This window comes from Grammomys surdaster, unplaced genomic scaffold (genome assembly GCF_004785775.1).
Source record: "Grammomys surdaster isolate TR1022 unplaced genomic scaffold, NIH_TR_1.0 126906, whole genome shotgun sequence".
In the NCBI taxonomy this organism is placed as follows: domain Eukaryota; kingdom Metazoa; phylum Chordata; class Mammalia; order Rodentia; family Muridae; genus Grammomys; species Grammomys surdaster.
Window position 1 is genome coordinate 2,168,269 of NW_021621692.1, and position 17,462 is coordinate 2,185,730.

General features: G+C 47.7%; 1 protein-coding gene across 1 annotated transcript in view; it reads right to left on the minus strand.

The window, feature by feature from the left end:
* The window catches only part of Wipi1 (WD repeat domain, phosphoinositide interacting 1), a 38,153-nt gene that overhangs the window by 7,960 nt on the left and 12,731 nt on the right, over nt 1-17,462 (minus strand). The window contains exons 4-8 of the mRNA XM_028761240.1: nt 15,161-15,257; nt 4,049-4,146; nt 2,988-3,080; nt 2,184-2,254; nt 1,447-1,554 (exon numbers count right to left, since the gene is read on the minus strand). Coding sequence (XP_028617073.1) covers nt 1,447-1,554; nt 2,184-2,254; nt 2,988-3,080; nt 4,049-4,146; nt 15,161-15,257 — 467 coding nt within the window. The remainder of the gene's footprint in view (nt 1-1,446; nt 1,555-2,183; nt 2,255-2,987; nt 3,081-4,048; nt 4,147-15,160; nt 15,258-17,462) is intronic.

A 17,462-nucleotide genomic window follows, 5' to 3' on the forward strand; every position in this document is an offset into this window, starting at 1 on the left:
TGAGGTGGAGGGGTCTGGGGGTTGGTGTCTCTGAGGTGGAGGGGTCTGGGGGTTGGTGTCTCTGAGGTGAAGGAACATGGGGGATGGGGTTGGCTCCTGGATCCTGCAGGTAAGGGAGAAGCTTAGATTTTATTATCAAGGGAAAAGAGAATGAAGGAGTGTGTGGAGGGGGTGTCATGTTCAAAGGAACATTTCCAGCAAGAAGATACATATGGGCTGGAACTGTGTGGCAGGCAGTTCCTCAGCACTGAAACATTCTCTTCCAGTGGGCAGGACTAAGATAAAAATGGAAGCCACATTGCCCAAGACACACTGTTGCTTCTCAGACACGCTGAGAACTCAAGGTTCTGCCTATGGCCACTGTTGGCCACTCACACACAGCAGGGCTGGGGAGGACGGTGAGTCTCCTAAACACCGATGACTGTGGGGGTGGGGGTATGGACGAACTGCTCAGCTGGGGCACCTTAATAGTGAAAGGTTTGCAATAGACGGGCTGCTCTCCAGAGCCCGAGCTGCCACCACAGCCATTGAAGATTTGGAGACTGTTAAGCAGAGTCTAGAAAGTCTGAGGATAGTGCACAGAATAAAAATCTTAGGTTTAACTTAAGATAAAAAAGTCCTCTTTGGCTCATATTTTAAGGTTGGTGGCACTGTTTTGACAATGGCAAACCCTCTGGGAGGCGAGGCCTGGGCTATGGGAAGAAGGTCACGAGGGAGTGGATCTCGGTAGGTCATATGAGTCCCTGTTTCAGACTACTCTCTGGTCTGCAAAGAAGGGAAGAGCAATGGCCATAGGCTCCTGCCCTTCTAAACCCCGCCACACCAACCCTGGCCTGCTGGGTGTGAAGTTCCCTGAAACGGTGAGCTAAAATCAGACTTTCCTCTCCTATACTCTGCATTCTTTCAGGAAGGCACCATGGTCACAGGGATGAGAAAGTCACCAATACAAGGAATGTCAAGATTCCCCACAGAGGGAACACCTTTGCCAAGCACTCAAGGCTGGCAGCACCATGGACGCTAAAGCTGTTACCTGTCTATCATTCCACTGGCTAACTCAGCTGCATCCGCTGGAGTGTGCTGGTCCCAGGCATGACACAAATGCTTCATGCTAACAACAAACTTACTGAGCCCCCCGTGAAGCTCAAGGTACAAACACAGTGATGCGCTTGTTTCCCAGGCGTGGATAGTGACACAACAGAGACTTAACGAGCTTCCCAGCCTCTCACCACTCAAAGGGGGCTGAGTTGAGATGTAAGGCTCAGGATCACAGATGTGGATTTTGTACTTTCGTACAGGACACCCCAAAACATTCTGCTAGCACGTACTCTACTACACTGCCAATGACCCAGCAGCAGGGCTGAGTTTAAAAGCAAAGCTTCACGCATGCAGAGAAACCGGGGCCTACTCCTTCAGCCTGGTGGGAGTTCTGCCTGGCCCTGCACTTGCCTGTCGGTCAGGTGTTCCAGTTTGAAGATGTGCACGGTCTCCGTGTTGCTGGAGGCACACAGGAACTGCGAGTCCATACTGAACACCAGAGAGCTGATTGTGACATACCTAGAGACAGCAACACACAGGCCGATAAGCCGGAACAGTGAGGGGCATCACCTCACAGTTCTGAGAGGAAAATGTGTCATGAAGGGCCAAGCTGTTCTAACCTCCCCACCCCCCAAGAGTATGCTGTCCATGTTTTAAAAGCCACATGGGACAGATTCAGGGAGAGCCATGGTCTTAGGTCTTAGGTATGAAGCCACGGGGCCTGGTCCTTCCTTCTAGCTAGTGGATGGGAGTCCTGCTTCCTTAGCGTGTAAGTGTGGGCCTCTCCAAGCTGCTCTGAACAGACCCAGCTGCAAACCTCACAGCAAAAAAGGTCCCAACCACTGACATTTGATGTTGCTCTTTATTTCCCTTTGTGGAGGAGTCAGAAATTGTTTCTGGAGTGTGACTCGCTGGCTCTCTGCTTTCTCCCCTGATGGCCTCCTGTGGCCATATCAAAAGACACTGACTTCTGGTCTCAAGTCTCAGCATTAGGCCCTCGCATTTGCCTTCTGTTTTTACAAAGCCCCTGAGTGGATTACTTGGAAAGCATTTAACCTCTAGGAGGAGGCTGTGGGGCCTGCCCCGCCCTCTCCCTAGCAGCTGCCAGGGAGGATTTGTTTACAACAGGGCTGACACTGAACACACACCTTTTCATTCCTCGACGAAACTCATAGAGTTTTTGCCCATCAGGAACAGAGAACACTCGGATGACAGTGCCCTGGAAGAGAAAGCAGGCGGTCTTTTCCTAACCACAAATGGTTCACACAGAGATGATGTCCCTTCCTGGGGTAGTTTGCTCTCCTGGCTTTGAACACCTGTCTCTGAGGAGTAAGGACAAAGCACCGGGTGCAGAGCCATTTTTATTTGTATACGTGCCAAATTAGGGATTCTTGGAACTCTCTGTACTCTGTTAAATACTGTCTTTCCCTCCCCAACCTTGTTCAAGGCTCTCTCTCTCTCTCTCTCTCTCTCTCTCTCTCTCTCTCTCTCTCTCTCTGTGTGTGTGTGTGTGTATGATCACAAACTGTCTTTGTTTTATAGACTGTTTTATCTCTGCTTATTAAAATATATCTGGTTTACATGGCATTTGAAATGTAACTTGATCACCTTCTTTGTTTATTCTGGTCAACAGAGTCCAATCTCTCCGCATCTGTGGACAACGGGGACATGTATCCTTATCTGGGGACAACAGGCACATGTATCTCTCAATAAAACCACAAGTTTTTATGCAAAGTGTCTTGCATCTGCATTACTGTCAGCCTTTGATAGGGACAAACCCACTGACGGACCACCACAGGCAGGGTCCAGATAGTCTCACTCTGAAACCATTTCTGAGCAGGTCTAAAGACCCGCCAGTCTTCATGTTGCTATAACTGGTCCAGCAGCAGTCTGGGCACCTCAGTAAGGGCTCTGCAAGCCCCAGGCAGGAGGAGGAGCCAGGATACACTTACTTTTTCAGATGCGCTTGCTAGTTTGGAGCCCGAGGAGTTGAAGGTGATGGCGGCCAGCGTTCCCTCGTGGGCAGCAATGGTGCACACCATTTTCTGTGGGTGTTGGGGAGAAGTGGAGATCAATACTGGTGAAGAGGGAAGATGCGTTTCCTCCCCTCTCCTTGCTCTCTGCTTTGTCTCCCTGCTCACCCTGGACCACCCTTCCCTATGGATCTCTGCTAGTAGAGACCCCTCCCCCTCCCACCTCTCTCTTTGTTTTGGTGAACCAATCCGTTTACTGAAGGCTTCTTACAGGGTCATGGGCAACTTAGCAGTGGCTATGCTACTGAAGAAAATGTCTCCCCTATCCCTACCATAGCAAATTAATAGCCTAGATGGAGCTGGGTCTCATAAGCCCCTCACCCGCCCCTTCCATGACAGGCCCAGTCTAATGCAGGTGTCAGGGTTACTGACACTCCATGTCATGTCCAGAAGGCAGCATTCTAGAGTCATCCATCCTTTCTCCTGGGTCTTCTGTCCTTCCTGTCCCATCTTCTGTGACATTGTCAGAGCTGTGCGTGTGTGCGTGTGTGCGTGTGTGCGTGTGTGCGTGTGTGCGTGTGTGCGTGTGTGCGTGTGTGTGTGTGTGTGTGTGTGTGTGTGTGTGTAATCTTATGTCTATTCCTTGCCCTGCCTTTGGGAAGGTGGATGACTAGCTGTGTGACTGACACAAAGCCAGGCTTTTAGGGGATCTTCTGCAGGGGATCCCCAGAGTGATCCTGCCCTGCTCAACGCAGCCTCGGGGAGCAGAGGGGAGCATAGACAGATGGACTGTGAGCTGTCTCGCTGATTCCACTGTGGACAGGTGTTCTGCCTCATTCTGGCACCTGCCTCACAGAGACGTTGACTAATATTGACTGTGAACTTCAACACAGATGCCCTTTCTTTTCCTTTACCCAACCGCTGTGGCCAGAGAGTTCCCCCATACGGCTCCTCTCACTGCAACAGGGCCTCCTTATCGGGGCTATTAACCAGCTGGCCAGGGCAGGCAGGCTGGTACACCAGGGACCGCTTGAACTCACCAGGGAGTTTCCATCATAGAGAACAATCTCGCCTGTACTCTGGCTTCCAGGATAGGCCAGGTAAGAGTTGGAATGGTTGATAGAGAGGGCACAGAGACCTGGCAAAGAACACACAGCATGAGGCCAAAGAAGCATGGTTGGAAAGGGCACCTGAAAACCACGTGTCTCGAGTGCCACCTGCTGGCGAGGGGAGGAACATGCTTGAGTATTATTAGCTTGTTCTAATCCTTGCTTTCTTATTGCCACCCACACACCGGGCTCCTGTAACTGAATAGGGACGGTCACAAGAAGTTGGCAACAGTGAAAAGTTCTGAATGCACAACAGGCAAAGATTAATTTGAAGTGAGGTATATACAGGTTCTGGGTGTTTCTGCAGCACCGGCCAGATTTGCATCTCTTTGCTGCAGCTTTGGTTCAGAACACACAATATGCACACGCCGTACTGTGTGTGCTACCTACCACACCACCAGCACACACAACCTTCTGAGCACCTTGGCTCAGACTTGTGGCTAGCGTATGCTGAGAGCTGCAGGGTTTACTGTACATAAACTTCCCTGCTCTTACAGAAAAAGTAACAGTTAATAGGAAACAGAGGCATGCGTTCAGTGTTTGCCTACACTGCCCGGAATCTTACTATCAAATTGGTAAATAGCTTGATATTGTCTTGTGTTGGAACTGTTGATTTTAGGAATTGTTCTCTGAGCTACTGATCTGGATTTCATTTTAAAATGGTTAAATGAACCAAGGCGGTGGTGTTGCACACCTTTAGTCCCAGCACTTGGGAGGCAGAGGCAGGTGGATCTCTGAGTTCGAGGCCAGCCTGGTCTACAGAGTGAGTTCCAGGACAGCCAGGGCTACACAGAGAAACCCTGTCTCAGAAAACAACAAAACAAAACAAACCAGAAAGTTAAATGAAACTTGGCTTGGGATTGGAACACAACTTACAAAATGCTCCCAAGAATACTTCTGCTTATTTGAAGGTTTTTTTTTCTTTTTTTCTTTTTTTGAAGTAGTGCTTTTGGCACTACCAACTATAAAATAAAAATATTGATGTGTGCCCTGCAATGTCATATGTTCAGCTGAGATTTGATTACATGTGAAAAGAAACAAGCCCTTCCGTGTCATTAGTGTGGAAACTGTCTTCGATAAATGGAGAGATTAGACCCGAGAGTTATTTTAAAACAAATTTATGATCTATCACCAGCCAATGTTTGATAAGTATACCTACTTTATCTGAATACGTGCTTGGAGGCATGTAAAAATTTCTTGCACTGAGGAGGGGCTATTAGTGGGAAAAGTTTAAGAAACCCTGTTCTGAACAAAGGATTTGAATCAGGTGACCTCCTGACTTCACACTGGCAGTCACCACTTAGTCCACTGCTAAGCAATCAGACCTCAGAATACAAAGAATATTCTCTTTCACATTTTTCAGCCCAAGGCATGGAAACAGAGGCTGCCTCTCTTCCAATCCCATCACCCTCTAGAACCCTGTGAGGGCTTACTCATAACTGGGACAGGACTTCCCAGTGGGAAAGGTCAGCCTGTTTTAGCTTTTTCTGTGCTTGATTAAATACAGTTAGCCAAGAACTTCACGATGAACTACCGGAAGGCAAATGATCTCGTTTCTATCACAACATCCACTCTGATAAGGGAGGGCGGAGCCTCCTCTGAGGCGAAGTCACCGGAGGTCTGCATTTTGGTTGAGGCAGCAAGCAGGGCCTTTGAGAGAAACTTGGCAACGGAATATGTTGGATGGAAGATGCTTTGACATCTTTTGGAAGTACAGGAAGCTAAGCAAACTCTGGAAGTGACACGAGCCGTTTTTATTATAAGGATAATCTGGAGGGGGGGCAGTTTGTCGCAGTAGTACTGAGGGTAGGCTTCTCACACCAGTGACTGGGATTAATAGTCATACATGGTAGGAACTCTGGAGCCAACACATAACCGGAAAATGAACTTCAAGATTATATGAGAGACATCTTTTAAAATAATAATGAAAAAATAATGCTGGCTGGCTTTGTTGTAAACTGGAGTATTCAGTGGGCTCTTATAAAGAGCATTTGTAAAATTTTAGACCTAGGCTAGAAGGCTCTTCACTCCACCCTATAGGGGAGGAGACCAGATAGGGGTACAAACAATTATGACTGAAACTGGGCCCTGCTTCCTGTTCTGGCCTCACTGAGCATACAGCCAAGCCTCTGCGCTTATCTCTTGCTACACAGAACTCCAAGAAGAGGCTGGCTGGGTGCCCTTAACTGCAGGTGCCAGCACAGCTGCGAGCCCCTACCTGGTCAAAGTCACTTGGGGCCTTTGGCACCATGAGAGGCCACCTTGCTTGCTCTGTGAACCCCAGCTCCACACTCTGTGAATGCTCCAGATGTAATTTCAAGGGCAGCTGGGGGTGGGGGACAGAACCACTCTGGCCCTGAGACAGGGAAGAAGAAAGGAGATTACATGGGTTTGGGTGGGGTGCCTGTAGGGACAGTGGTGGAAGAGATTGAGTTGCAGAGTACAGAGGAAATTGATGACCAAATCAAATTATTGTGATTTTACAGGGAAGTGCTAAGCAAGAGGGTTTCTGAGTAGGTGGGCTTGAAAAAAAAGCCTTAAAAGCATAATGAAGGGCACTGGGCAGAACGCTTCCTTTATAATCCATGTCAAACACACAAACAAACAAACAGATAAACAAACAAATGAACGCCTAGCTTTACACACACACACACACACACCAGAGATGAGTAGGCACTTCATAATTACTAGGATAACTACTATAACTTAAAAGGGCAGCTAGGGACCAGAGAGAGATGACTCAGTGGTTAAGAGCACTGGCTACTCTTCTTGAGGACCCAGGTTCGATTCCCAGCACCCACATGGCAGCTCACAGCTGTCTCTAACTTCCGTTCCAGGGGAATCTGGTGCCTTCTTATGGTCCCCACAGGCACCAGGCACACATGGTGCACAGATAATACATGCAGGGAAAACACTCATACACATAAAAAATTGTTTAGAGGAAGCTAACAAATGCAGGTGAGGAGATAGAAACATTGGAAGGCTGTGCACAGGAATGGGAATTGGGGCAGTGTGTTAGAGAGCAGCCTGGGAGTTGTCAGAAGTTAATCACAGTTATCACATGACCTGGAAATTCTATTCTCAAGTATACCCCAGAAAGAAATAAAAGCAGTGTCTACACAAAAACTTACATATGAATGGACACACTTAACAATATCCATTAGCACCAAAAACTAGAAATACAGGGGATGGGAGAGACGGGGGTAGTTTAACCAAAACTAAAGATGTATGGAAATCCACAGCTTTGGAAACTAGTTTAGAGCATTTTCTTTTTCAAAAGGGGGAGTTTGAATATAGCTACCCTCTGAGTGGATGATGCTTCCCCAAGAAGACATGGGTTATTAAATGAAAACCTCAGTGTCAGGCATGGGACATCCCTCTATAAGTAACTGATCAGTGAGGACCCTGAAGTGCCCCCCAAAACACAGGCTTTTGGTTGCCCACCATAACTAAATGGTAAGCCACTGCTACTGATGCTCAACACACGTTGGTTGCAGGATACAAGGAAATCAGGCTTGAACTGACCTGGAAACTTCCTCTGTGCAGGCCACTGGAGGAGAAAGGTCATCAATAGTATTACCCAGTAGGAAACCCTGCATCTTACAATACCAACCTACCAGACAAGGTTTGCCCATCGTTGCAATGGTGGAACAAAGGTTGTGGGGGTAGCCAGCACTCTAATGTGAGTGTTATCAAACTGCCTTCTAAATACTTATGTTTACACACACAGAGAGTGCTGCCTTCAACCTCAGCCATAAAAGGATCTCTCTGCATTGATCATCAGACAAGGCGGACCCGGAAGTGAGCAAAGTACTGAGACTAAGTGACCATGGAGTACTCAGCCCAAACTGGGGCATCTATGAGAACCTTCTTCTACCCCAAGGCTCAGAGAACATCACAGAAGGGGCAGCAAGAACGTAAGGAGGGAGAGAAGCGCTATCAAATGCTGTCTGCTGGACGTGACATGACTGTTGTAGTCAGGAACTCACCACAGCTGTGGTGACCTGCAGGAGACTCACACAGGATCAAGCCAACAGCATCAGTCAACATTCCTATTGTTCCCATGGGGCAGCACTAATGGACTCAGTAGGTTAACAAAACAAACAAACAAACAAACAAACAAAAAACCCCAAAGCAAGCAAGGATTGGGGGATGAAATTGCCAAAGAATGAAAACAACGATATTCTATTTTCTAAAAGGTGGAAACATGTGAACTAACTATTGGGGGTATATCACGTCCTTCCAGTAGGACATTCTTTGCCAATAAGAAGGTGTGAAGCCCAGTACGTGAAGCGATAGAGAAGAGCCCTGGAAACAGCAAGAAGTAGAAGGTGGTCACGAAAGACCACGTGAAACGGTCGGCACAGGTAAATGTTTAGTGACAGAAAGGAGACCGGGCTGTATCCAGAGCTAGGAGAGTATGAGGCAGCGGCTGAGAGGCATAGGATGTCTTGGGGGAAGGGTGATGAAATGTTCTAAAATTAAATGTGGGTCTGGTGAGACAGCTCTGGTAAAGGCGCTTGCTGCCAAGCCCGACAACCTGAGTTAGATCCCGGGAGCCCACATGGTGGAGGGAGAGAAGTGACTCATGAACGTTGTCCTCTGACCTCCACATGTGTATGCAAGTAAGTGTAATAAAGTACACATAACAGACATAAAACATTCAAAATATTTGGTAATAAAATCACTACACCTGCTATACCCGTCTGTAAATACAGCAAAGCCTGTTAGGTACTTCATTTATTTTTTTTTAAATTTTTATATATGAGTGTGTGTGTGTATGTGTGTGTGTATGTGTGTGTGTGTGTATGTGTGTATGTGTGTCTACCATGTGTGCACAGGTATCCCAGGGAGCCAACCGAGGGATGGGATTCCCTGGCTGGAGTTATGGACAGAGGTAAAGTCACCAGAAGTGGGGGTTAGGAACCACACTCAGGGTCCTTTGGAAGAACAGCAAGAGGTTTTAACTACTCACTTTAAATGAGTGGATTCTATGACATGTGCATATGTATCAACACAACTTTGGGGTGGGTAGAAATGATTTTGATTAGTGTGTGTTAATTATGCAGCCATTATGACCATCTCCTGTAAACATGAACATTCTATGTCCATCTCACTGTTGCCTTTATTACCCCCCCCCTGGATTTTTTGAGACAGAGTTCCTCTGTGTAGCCCTGGTTATCCCGGAACTTATTCTGTAGACCAGTCTGATCTCAAAGTCAGAGATCCACCTGGCTCCGCCTCCTGAGTGCTGTGCTGGGATTAAAGGTGCGCTGCCACCACCCAGACATTTTCGATTACCCTCCTTACCCTCCCCTGTCTCTTTCTCTCTCTTTTTTCTGTCTCCCCCTCAGGGAAGTACAGAAGTACAGGAAATTTTGGGTGAGGGGACCAGGCTAAGGATACAGCTCCCCCCACAGGCACTGCCTTGTACCTCTTGGCCCTTTCAGGCTGGGTGGTTTCCCATCTGAAGTGCAGGGGCTCCCATGATGGAGTTCTCTAAGGGACCAGGCCTCCACTTACCTACCTCCCTGCTTTTTGAAACTACGGAGAGCATCCTTGTGGCCGAGGGAGCCTTTGGCCAAACACCTGTAGTTGTCTTTTGGAATTTTAGGTAGAGACATAAATATCCCAGTGAGGAAGAAAAGCTTGAACACTTTAAGCTAACTTTGAACTTACTGCACGCCCAGTGTAGAATCAGATATAGAGTTTCTCTAACAAGAAAGGGACAAAGGATGATGGTAAAGACAGACGTCCTGTTACATGCAGCCCCTTACCAGACAGCTTTGTTTCTGGGCTTACACTCTAACACCCCACGTGACTTCAGAGAGAGATCCTGAACAGACTTGTGCAAACTTAATGAAGCGCCCCAGAGATGTTTAACTGAAGTTCCTTCCTTCGGTGTCCATCCCATCCCTGAGTACATTACCACCACCTGCTACCATCCAAGTCTCAGAGCAGTTCCAACCAGCTGCAAGGAGCTCTTTTCTGACTCGCAAAGCACCCTGGGAATTGGGAAGACCTGCTCCAGGTACGGCCATGACCAGCCCACAGCTTTCTGTTTCTGTCGTTGGTGTCACACAAAGTCATTTTTAGTATCAAAGTGGGCTCTTTCCTTGATATTATTTCCTAGTATAAAAGTGCTGGTGACAAAGCCCAGGAAACACAGAGAAGGGGAAAAGGAAAAAAGAAATAAAAAGGCAGCCAGATTTGAAACTCAGGTTTTCTCTCAGCATCTGAGCATGTAGTCTTTAAACCACTTTTCTACATAGGCATGAGGTTTAAATTTTTCTTTCTTTCTTTCTTTCTTTCTTTCTTTCTTTCTTTCTTTCTTTCTTTCTTTCTTTCCTTCTTTCTTTCTTTCTTTCTTTCTTTCTTTCTTTCTTTCTTTCTTTCTTTCTTTCTTTCTGTATTTATTGGGGAGGGGGTGCAGGGGAGACACACATGTGCCATGATATGCATGCGGAGGTCAGAAGAAAATTGGGAACCAGTCCTCTCCTCTGTGGGGTCCCAGAGAGCCAGCTCATGTCCTCAGGCTTAGGGCCAAGTAGCTTTACCTGCTGAGCCATCTCACTGGCCCAGGCATGGGGTTTTAATGTGGCTTCTGGCCTTCTTTTAGACTTGATGCATATTTTTGTAAATAGCTGTTATTTTGCTGAGATTGTTTGCCTAGAATTCTCCCAGATCTGGAAAAGAAGGGCCCATTCTTAACGCAAGCATCACATGATTGGAATTGTAAGGAAGCCCCTCCATCCCTCTTCATCACAGGCCCAACTTCAGGCAGCTCAGCAGGGACTGCTTTATAAAGTGTAGTTAGTGCCTCAGAGACACTTTCGGGGCTAGAGGATACGCCTGAGTGACACAGTGTGTGGAGCTGTTCAAGGCCCTGGGCTCCAGCCCCACCACCATTTACTCAACATGCTTTCCAATTTCCAGAGTTAGAACGCCAAGAAATCCACTGAGTGTGGTGTGGTGTGGTGTGGTGGTACCCACCTGTCAGCCCAGCACTCAGGAGGCTGAGGCAGGAGGATTGCAAGTTTGAAGTCAGCCTGGGAAACAAGACCTTATCTCAAAGGAATCGGAAGAAAAGAAAAGGAGACAAAAGAAAAGAAAGGAAAGGAAGGGAGGGGAAGGGAGGGGTGGGGAGGGGAGGGGAGGGGAGGGGAGGGGAGGGGAGGGGAAGAGAAGCGAAAAGAGAGACTGTCCCATGTACCGAAAGCACGTTTTGCTGCTCCGGTTGGAGGTTGTCTGTGTCCCACTGTTGCCATCTGCAGAAAGGCAGTGTGCTCGACAAGGATCCCAGGCTCTCTTCTGTGAGCACAGGGTTGTGTGATCCTGAACATTCCCCCTGTCTGTCTGAGGTGGTCAGTCTGTCTGTCCAAGTGGTCAGTCTGTCTGTCAGAGGTGGTCAGTCTGGGGCTGTCCACCCCATCCAGCTGTTTTACCACTGGCAGGGTTTCCATGGAGATTTCCACTATTTACTGCCCAAGGCACACACAGACTGCTGGGTGGCAGGAAATTAACTCTCAGCTTGGTCTGGCCAAACTCTTTAAAGGAAACAGCCTGTCATCTTTGACACAAGGGGAACAGGCATGACACAGATAGAGAGAGAAGGAGGGAAATTTACAGTCACCTTAGACACCGAACCCCAAGCAAGCAGGGAATTCTTTATATTCCTACTGACCCCTAGCCACTAGACGGAAACATTCAGAGCTGTGTGTTAAAGCCAGTGTTTCCATAGAAAACAAGACAAAGTGTGCACACAAGAAGGCTCTGGGTATCCAGTGAGTCATGCTCTTCCCAGTACAGGCCTCCGATGCTTGCTGAGGGAAACTGATGTGCTGTCCTGAGAGGGGCTGCCGTGGGATGAAGGGGACTAGAGAGTGAGGCTGGCTGATCAGACACACACAGAAAGGACCCTGGGTTAGTCACACATGATGTCAGTTCTCACAATCAGAAGCCGTCACCCCAGTTCACGGCCACGCAGAGGCAGTTCAGAGGACGCAACGGCAGCAGCTGTGTATTTTGGATTTGAGACTGTTTGGGGCTATTGGTCTGAAAGGACACTAGGCGTCTAAATGGACTTGCTGTGGTTAACCTGCCCCCTGTCTTTTAGATGAATCAACACATCCATGAATCCGATTGTAACGTTTATCTGAGACCCAGAAAATATTTCTTATGTTTTTCTGCAGAGGGGCAGGAAGCAGGGTCTCAACTATGTAGCTCTACCCATCCTGGAACTCACTACATAGCCCAGACTGGCCTCCAACTCATAGGTAATCCTCCTGCTTCAGCCTCCTGAGAGCTGGAATTATGGGTGTGTATCAGCACTCCTGTGTCTAACTTTTCTTGAGATAAAAGTATTCCGTTTTGGCAGGGGTTGGGCTGTACACTGTAATCCCAGCATTCAGGAAGCAGAGGCAGGAGTATCAAGAGTCTGAGGCTAGCCTGGGCTATACAGTAAGACCCTGTCTTCTCAACGAACAGACAAAACACATTCCCTTTCACCAAGAGTACAAATAACCTCTTGCTTTTAATTCATTTTCTCCTTTTTTTTTTTAACCTCACTGCAGAAATTAGGCAACCAGTGAGTTCTCTGGGCTGCAGAGAAGCGACCACAATCATGCACTGAACACCAACACTCCAGCCAAGGACAGACTATATACACAACAGTTTTCACCCTACAGCCTGAGTTTTCTAGGCTACATCATCTAGGTTTGCACAAGGAGACTGTGAGGTTCATACAATCACAAAACCAACAAACATCACACTTCTTGGCATTCATTCGGTTACTACAGGACACATGTCTGCATACTGGATTAAAATTAAGAGTAAGGGTGGTTTCTGTTTTCCTATGGTGGGCTGTACTTCCATGCTGAAGCTGCTCTGACCTGTAGCCAGAACGGCCAAGAAAGAGTGTGAGGCTGGAGATGGGTTGGCTGCATCCCAAGCATGCTCTCTTTAGAGAGATGGGAGCCAAGGTGGAGCATAGCTTTCTGTGTGCTGATCGTCATTCCCAAACCAGCAAAGTGCAGCTCAGGCCTTCTCCTCCGGCTTCTGCTTAGATCCAGGCAGTTTTTTATACCCACCTCAAATACGAAGCTTCTTTTGCATTGTTACAGTGAGGGCACCTTCACATCTTCAGGCCCTGCTGCTAGGGCCTCTGCTTTCTACTGGCCCACATCAGCTGGGGTTGGGTTTCTGGTAAGCAGAGGGTTTATCTGTCCTTGTTGGGGCCTGCTGCCGCTGGGCACCTAGAACCTTTATGATAACTGTTCTTCTAGACTGGTTCAACCCTTCATTCCTAAAATGGTAACTTTCTACATTGACTCCCTTCCTGGTGAGATGTGCTTCAAAGCCATTAACTCGTGGGCTTCATGCTTTTCCTTTTCAGAGCTGGGGATGGAGGACACGGGTTTAGGTAGCCAGCCAACCACATTACCACCAGCAGCATTCCCAGCCTCTCAGAACTTTATGATGGCCTTAACATCTTTTTCAAAACTTATTTTTACTTATTTATTTTTATGCATATGAGTATTTTGCCTGCATGTGTGTGTACTGCATGTGTCAGAAGAAGGTACTGGATACTCTGGAACTAGATTTATGGATGGTTGTGTGCCATCATGTGGGTACTGGGAACTAAACATGGGTCCCTAGTAGAATAGTGAGTTCTAACCACTCAGACATCTCTCCAGCTCCAGCCTCAGGGCTTAGAGGGCACAGGAGTAGCCTGGTGCTAGTGAATATATCAACAAGCATGTGTGAGATCCTGGGTTTAATCCCCAGAACCACACATGCACACACAGCCCTGATATCAACAGCAAGGGGCATTTATATCATCAAGAAGGGAGAGAAAGGGGACATGGGAGGATTTAGCAGCAAGCCCAGTGCCCGCCACCTTCACAGACTTTACCCGGTCTAATTCTCAGCATAGGCTGTGAGATGGCTGTTATCTCATTATGTTTATTACCAACAAGGAAACCAAGGCTCACAAACCCACTTGTGTGGGGCCACACAGATTGTGAAATTTCATCAAAAGTCACAGAATTGGAAAACTTACAGTAAAATGAAGACGTCATTTGGTGACATTGAGTTAGAACCCGGCTTTTATATTAAACATTAATTTTTTCATTAGAATATTTTTTTAGATTTTAAGATTTTTCGTGTATGAATGTTTTGCCTGCATGTGTGCATGTACACCTATACATTTGTATGTGTGTACACCTATACATTTGTATGTGCCTGGCACCTGTTGATCTCAGAGGAGAGTGTCTGGTCTCCTGGAACTGGAGTTACAGAGAGTTGTGACCCACCATGTGGATACAGGACCACACGTGCTCTAACTGTTGACTTATAAATATTAACCTCGGTTGTTAGATGGATATACAGACTGCTCTGGGGGTGGGGCTGACCCTCTACACTATATTTTCAGCTCAGTGAATTCGTAAGATGTCAATCACCGGTGACGTCATCCTACCACATACAAGCTCCTCCAATCCTAAACGCCAGAAACTTAACATAGAACATTAAGTTTTGAGACTTTAACCAAATCCAGTATTCCAGCATATCACCCAAATTGAGAAATGTACTTTTAAAAAATCATGTAATAAAAACACCTTCTTTGTAGTTTGGCTAATTAACCATGCAGACATACCAAGTCCAAACCTGCTTCTAATTACCACACCTACTCTGTAATGAACAGTCACAAAAAAGTATTAGGGGTAAACACCTTTCAACATTGGATACATGAAATCTCCCACACATCGGTCTGGCATGCCCTGGCCCATTTGCTTACTTGGGTCTCCGAAGAAGGATGCTTCTTGTGGGCTCCCAGGAAGGCTGCACAGCCTTCCCGAAGGGACCACAGATTCTCCTAATTCGAGTCTGTCACCATTCAAGTGCTTCCTCAACTCAAACATCATAAAGACCCCCAAAGCATACCCTGGGCTCCGGTTGCCAGGCTAGGTGAGAATGCAGCTTAGGAATGAAGGAAGCTTCTTTACCTGGGGAGCGGAGTGGCTCAGGTCTATTACTGGGCCTCACCTGTTGGGTTTGAGGGGATATCCAGGAGGGTCTTCAATAGCTTCATATCCTTAATGTTGTGGATATAGATGGATTCTTCCAGGCAGACCAGCAGCCTCTGTAATCAGACACAGCCATCAGCCTCCCTAACAGACCCTATGAGAAGGGGCCTCTAATCCTTGCTCAGCTCTTCTCTGCCCTCACTGGACTCTGCCTAAAGGAGGAAGAATGTTAACGAAGCCCTTTGAAGGTCCTGCTTGTGCATGTAAACAGACGAAGCCCACTTAGTTGAGCAGATGCTTAAAATATGAGATCCTAAATTTCACTTGTCGATTTCTCTCTCCCTCCCTCCCTCCCTCCCTCCCTCCCTCCCTCCCTCCCTCCCTCCCTCCCTCTTTCCCTCCCTCCCTCCTTCTCTTCCCCTCCTTCACTCTCTCCCTTCCTTTCTTCCCTTCTTTCTCCCTCTTTCCTTTCTCCCCTCCTTCCTCCGCCCCTCTCCTTAGAATAAGACCGTTCAGGGAAAGTCCTTTGTTCCATCCCCACATCCAGTGCTGGTGACTGGGTCCTCCCTCTCACACAGGCTTCTTTATATTCTCTGAATTGCCAAATCTTCGTTAGCTCCCTTTCTCTCCATACAGGTGGTGCATCACTAATTCAAAAATTCCAAAATGCCCCAGGGAAGTCTGAGCAACGGTGCTCGAAGTCTTGGACTTTTTTCAGATCTGGTAAAGTCTGTGTAAATATCTCAAAATATGAAAAAGCTGAGATCTAGTCCAAAGCATTTGGCACCCTTACATGAGATGACTCATCCCAGGTCCTTTCTCCTCCCACTCTTCTCTAGACCCGCCTCTCTAGACCTCACAGCCCACAGCCCCATGAAGATACCATTCCCAGGTCCCCCATTCCCACCCCTACAGTCTGGGCACACAGGCTCTTCATCCCACTATGGCAGACCACTCTCTTCCTCTTCCCAAGGTGGTACCCATGTTCAAAGCACTGAGATGAGGGTGGAGCATCATGCAAGCAGAGGGGTGGGGTGCCGTGTGGAGGTCCTGGGAGGGCACTCACTTCAACAGCTCTTTCTATAGCCCAAGTAGCTGCCCCTGCCCCTGCACAGCCTGACTCAGCTGCCCCAAGGCCACTGTTGCTCAGCCTGGAAGAGCACCAGTCCCCCAAGGACCAGTCCAGGTCTCTGAACAAAGACCCAAGAGCTAACTATGCACACTCAAGTTTGTGAGGCTTTGCTTTGGGGCCAGACACTTGGAATCCGAGGTTCATCAGCAGGAAGGGAAGATAACTAAACATCATAAAAAGGCTACAGACCCTCCTCCAGGAAAGCCATGTTTTCTCAACAAAGAGAGACTCTTTTCTGGGGATCGAACCCAGGGTTTTGCATATGATAGGCAGCTGCTCGGCCACTAAGCCACATCCCCAACCCACTTTGTATTTTGAATTCTGACATAGGGTTTCACCAAGTTGCTAAGGCTAGCCTCGGATTCACTCTGTAGCCCAGGCATGTTTTGAACTCATGGTCCTCAGATTCCCAGGAAGCTGGGACAACAGAGACACCTTGCCCCTCCCCCTACCCTGCCCCCACCTGCAGGCACTCTTCTCTATTTTAATTAAAACTCTGGCCACAGTGCTAGAGCTGTGTAGGAGAAGTAAAAAAAAAAATTCTAACTAGATCTCAAAGTTGGGATCAGTGAGATGGCTCAGTGGAAAAAGGGACTTGTTCACATCGGAGGACCTGAATTTGACCCCTGGAAAAAAAGATGGAAGGAGAGAGTCAACTCCACACACAAAGTTGTCCTCTGGCTTTCAGGTGTTCTCTAAGGCACATGCACAACATCTCCCATCACACACACACACACACACACACACACACACACGCTTTAAAACTCAAAAAAGGGGGGCTGGAGAGATGGCTCAGCAGTTAAGAGCTCTTGCTGCTCCTGCAGAGGACCTGGGTTCAGCTCCTAGCACCTACATAGCACACAGTTGTCCACGACTGCAGTTCAGGGGACTTTACGCCCTCTTCTGTCCACCTTGGGCACTGCATGAATGTGGTGCACACATAAGTATGGGCAGAACATTCATACACAGAAAACAGTTCTTAAAAACTCACTTTAAAATAAAATTTCAAGATGGGTGACAGATATTGCCACGTCTCTGGAAAACAGCCAGTCACCTGATCACGTGCCAGCCACACCGCAGTTTGTTTTCATCCTTTCTGTGTTTGTTTCTGTTCTCAGTTTCTGACAGGCCCTGGTATCCCCTTCCAGTCCTGCACCCAGTCTTCAGGAGAGGGAGGCCCTGACAGGTG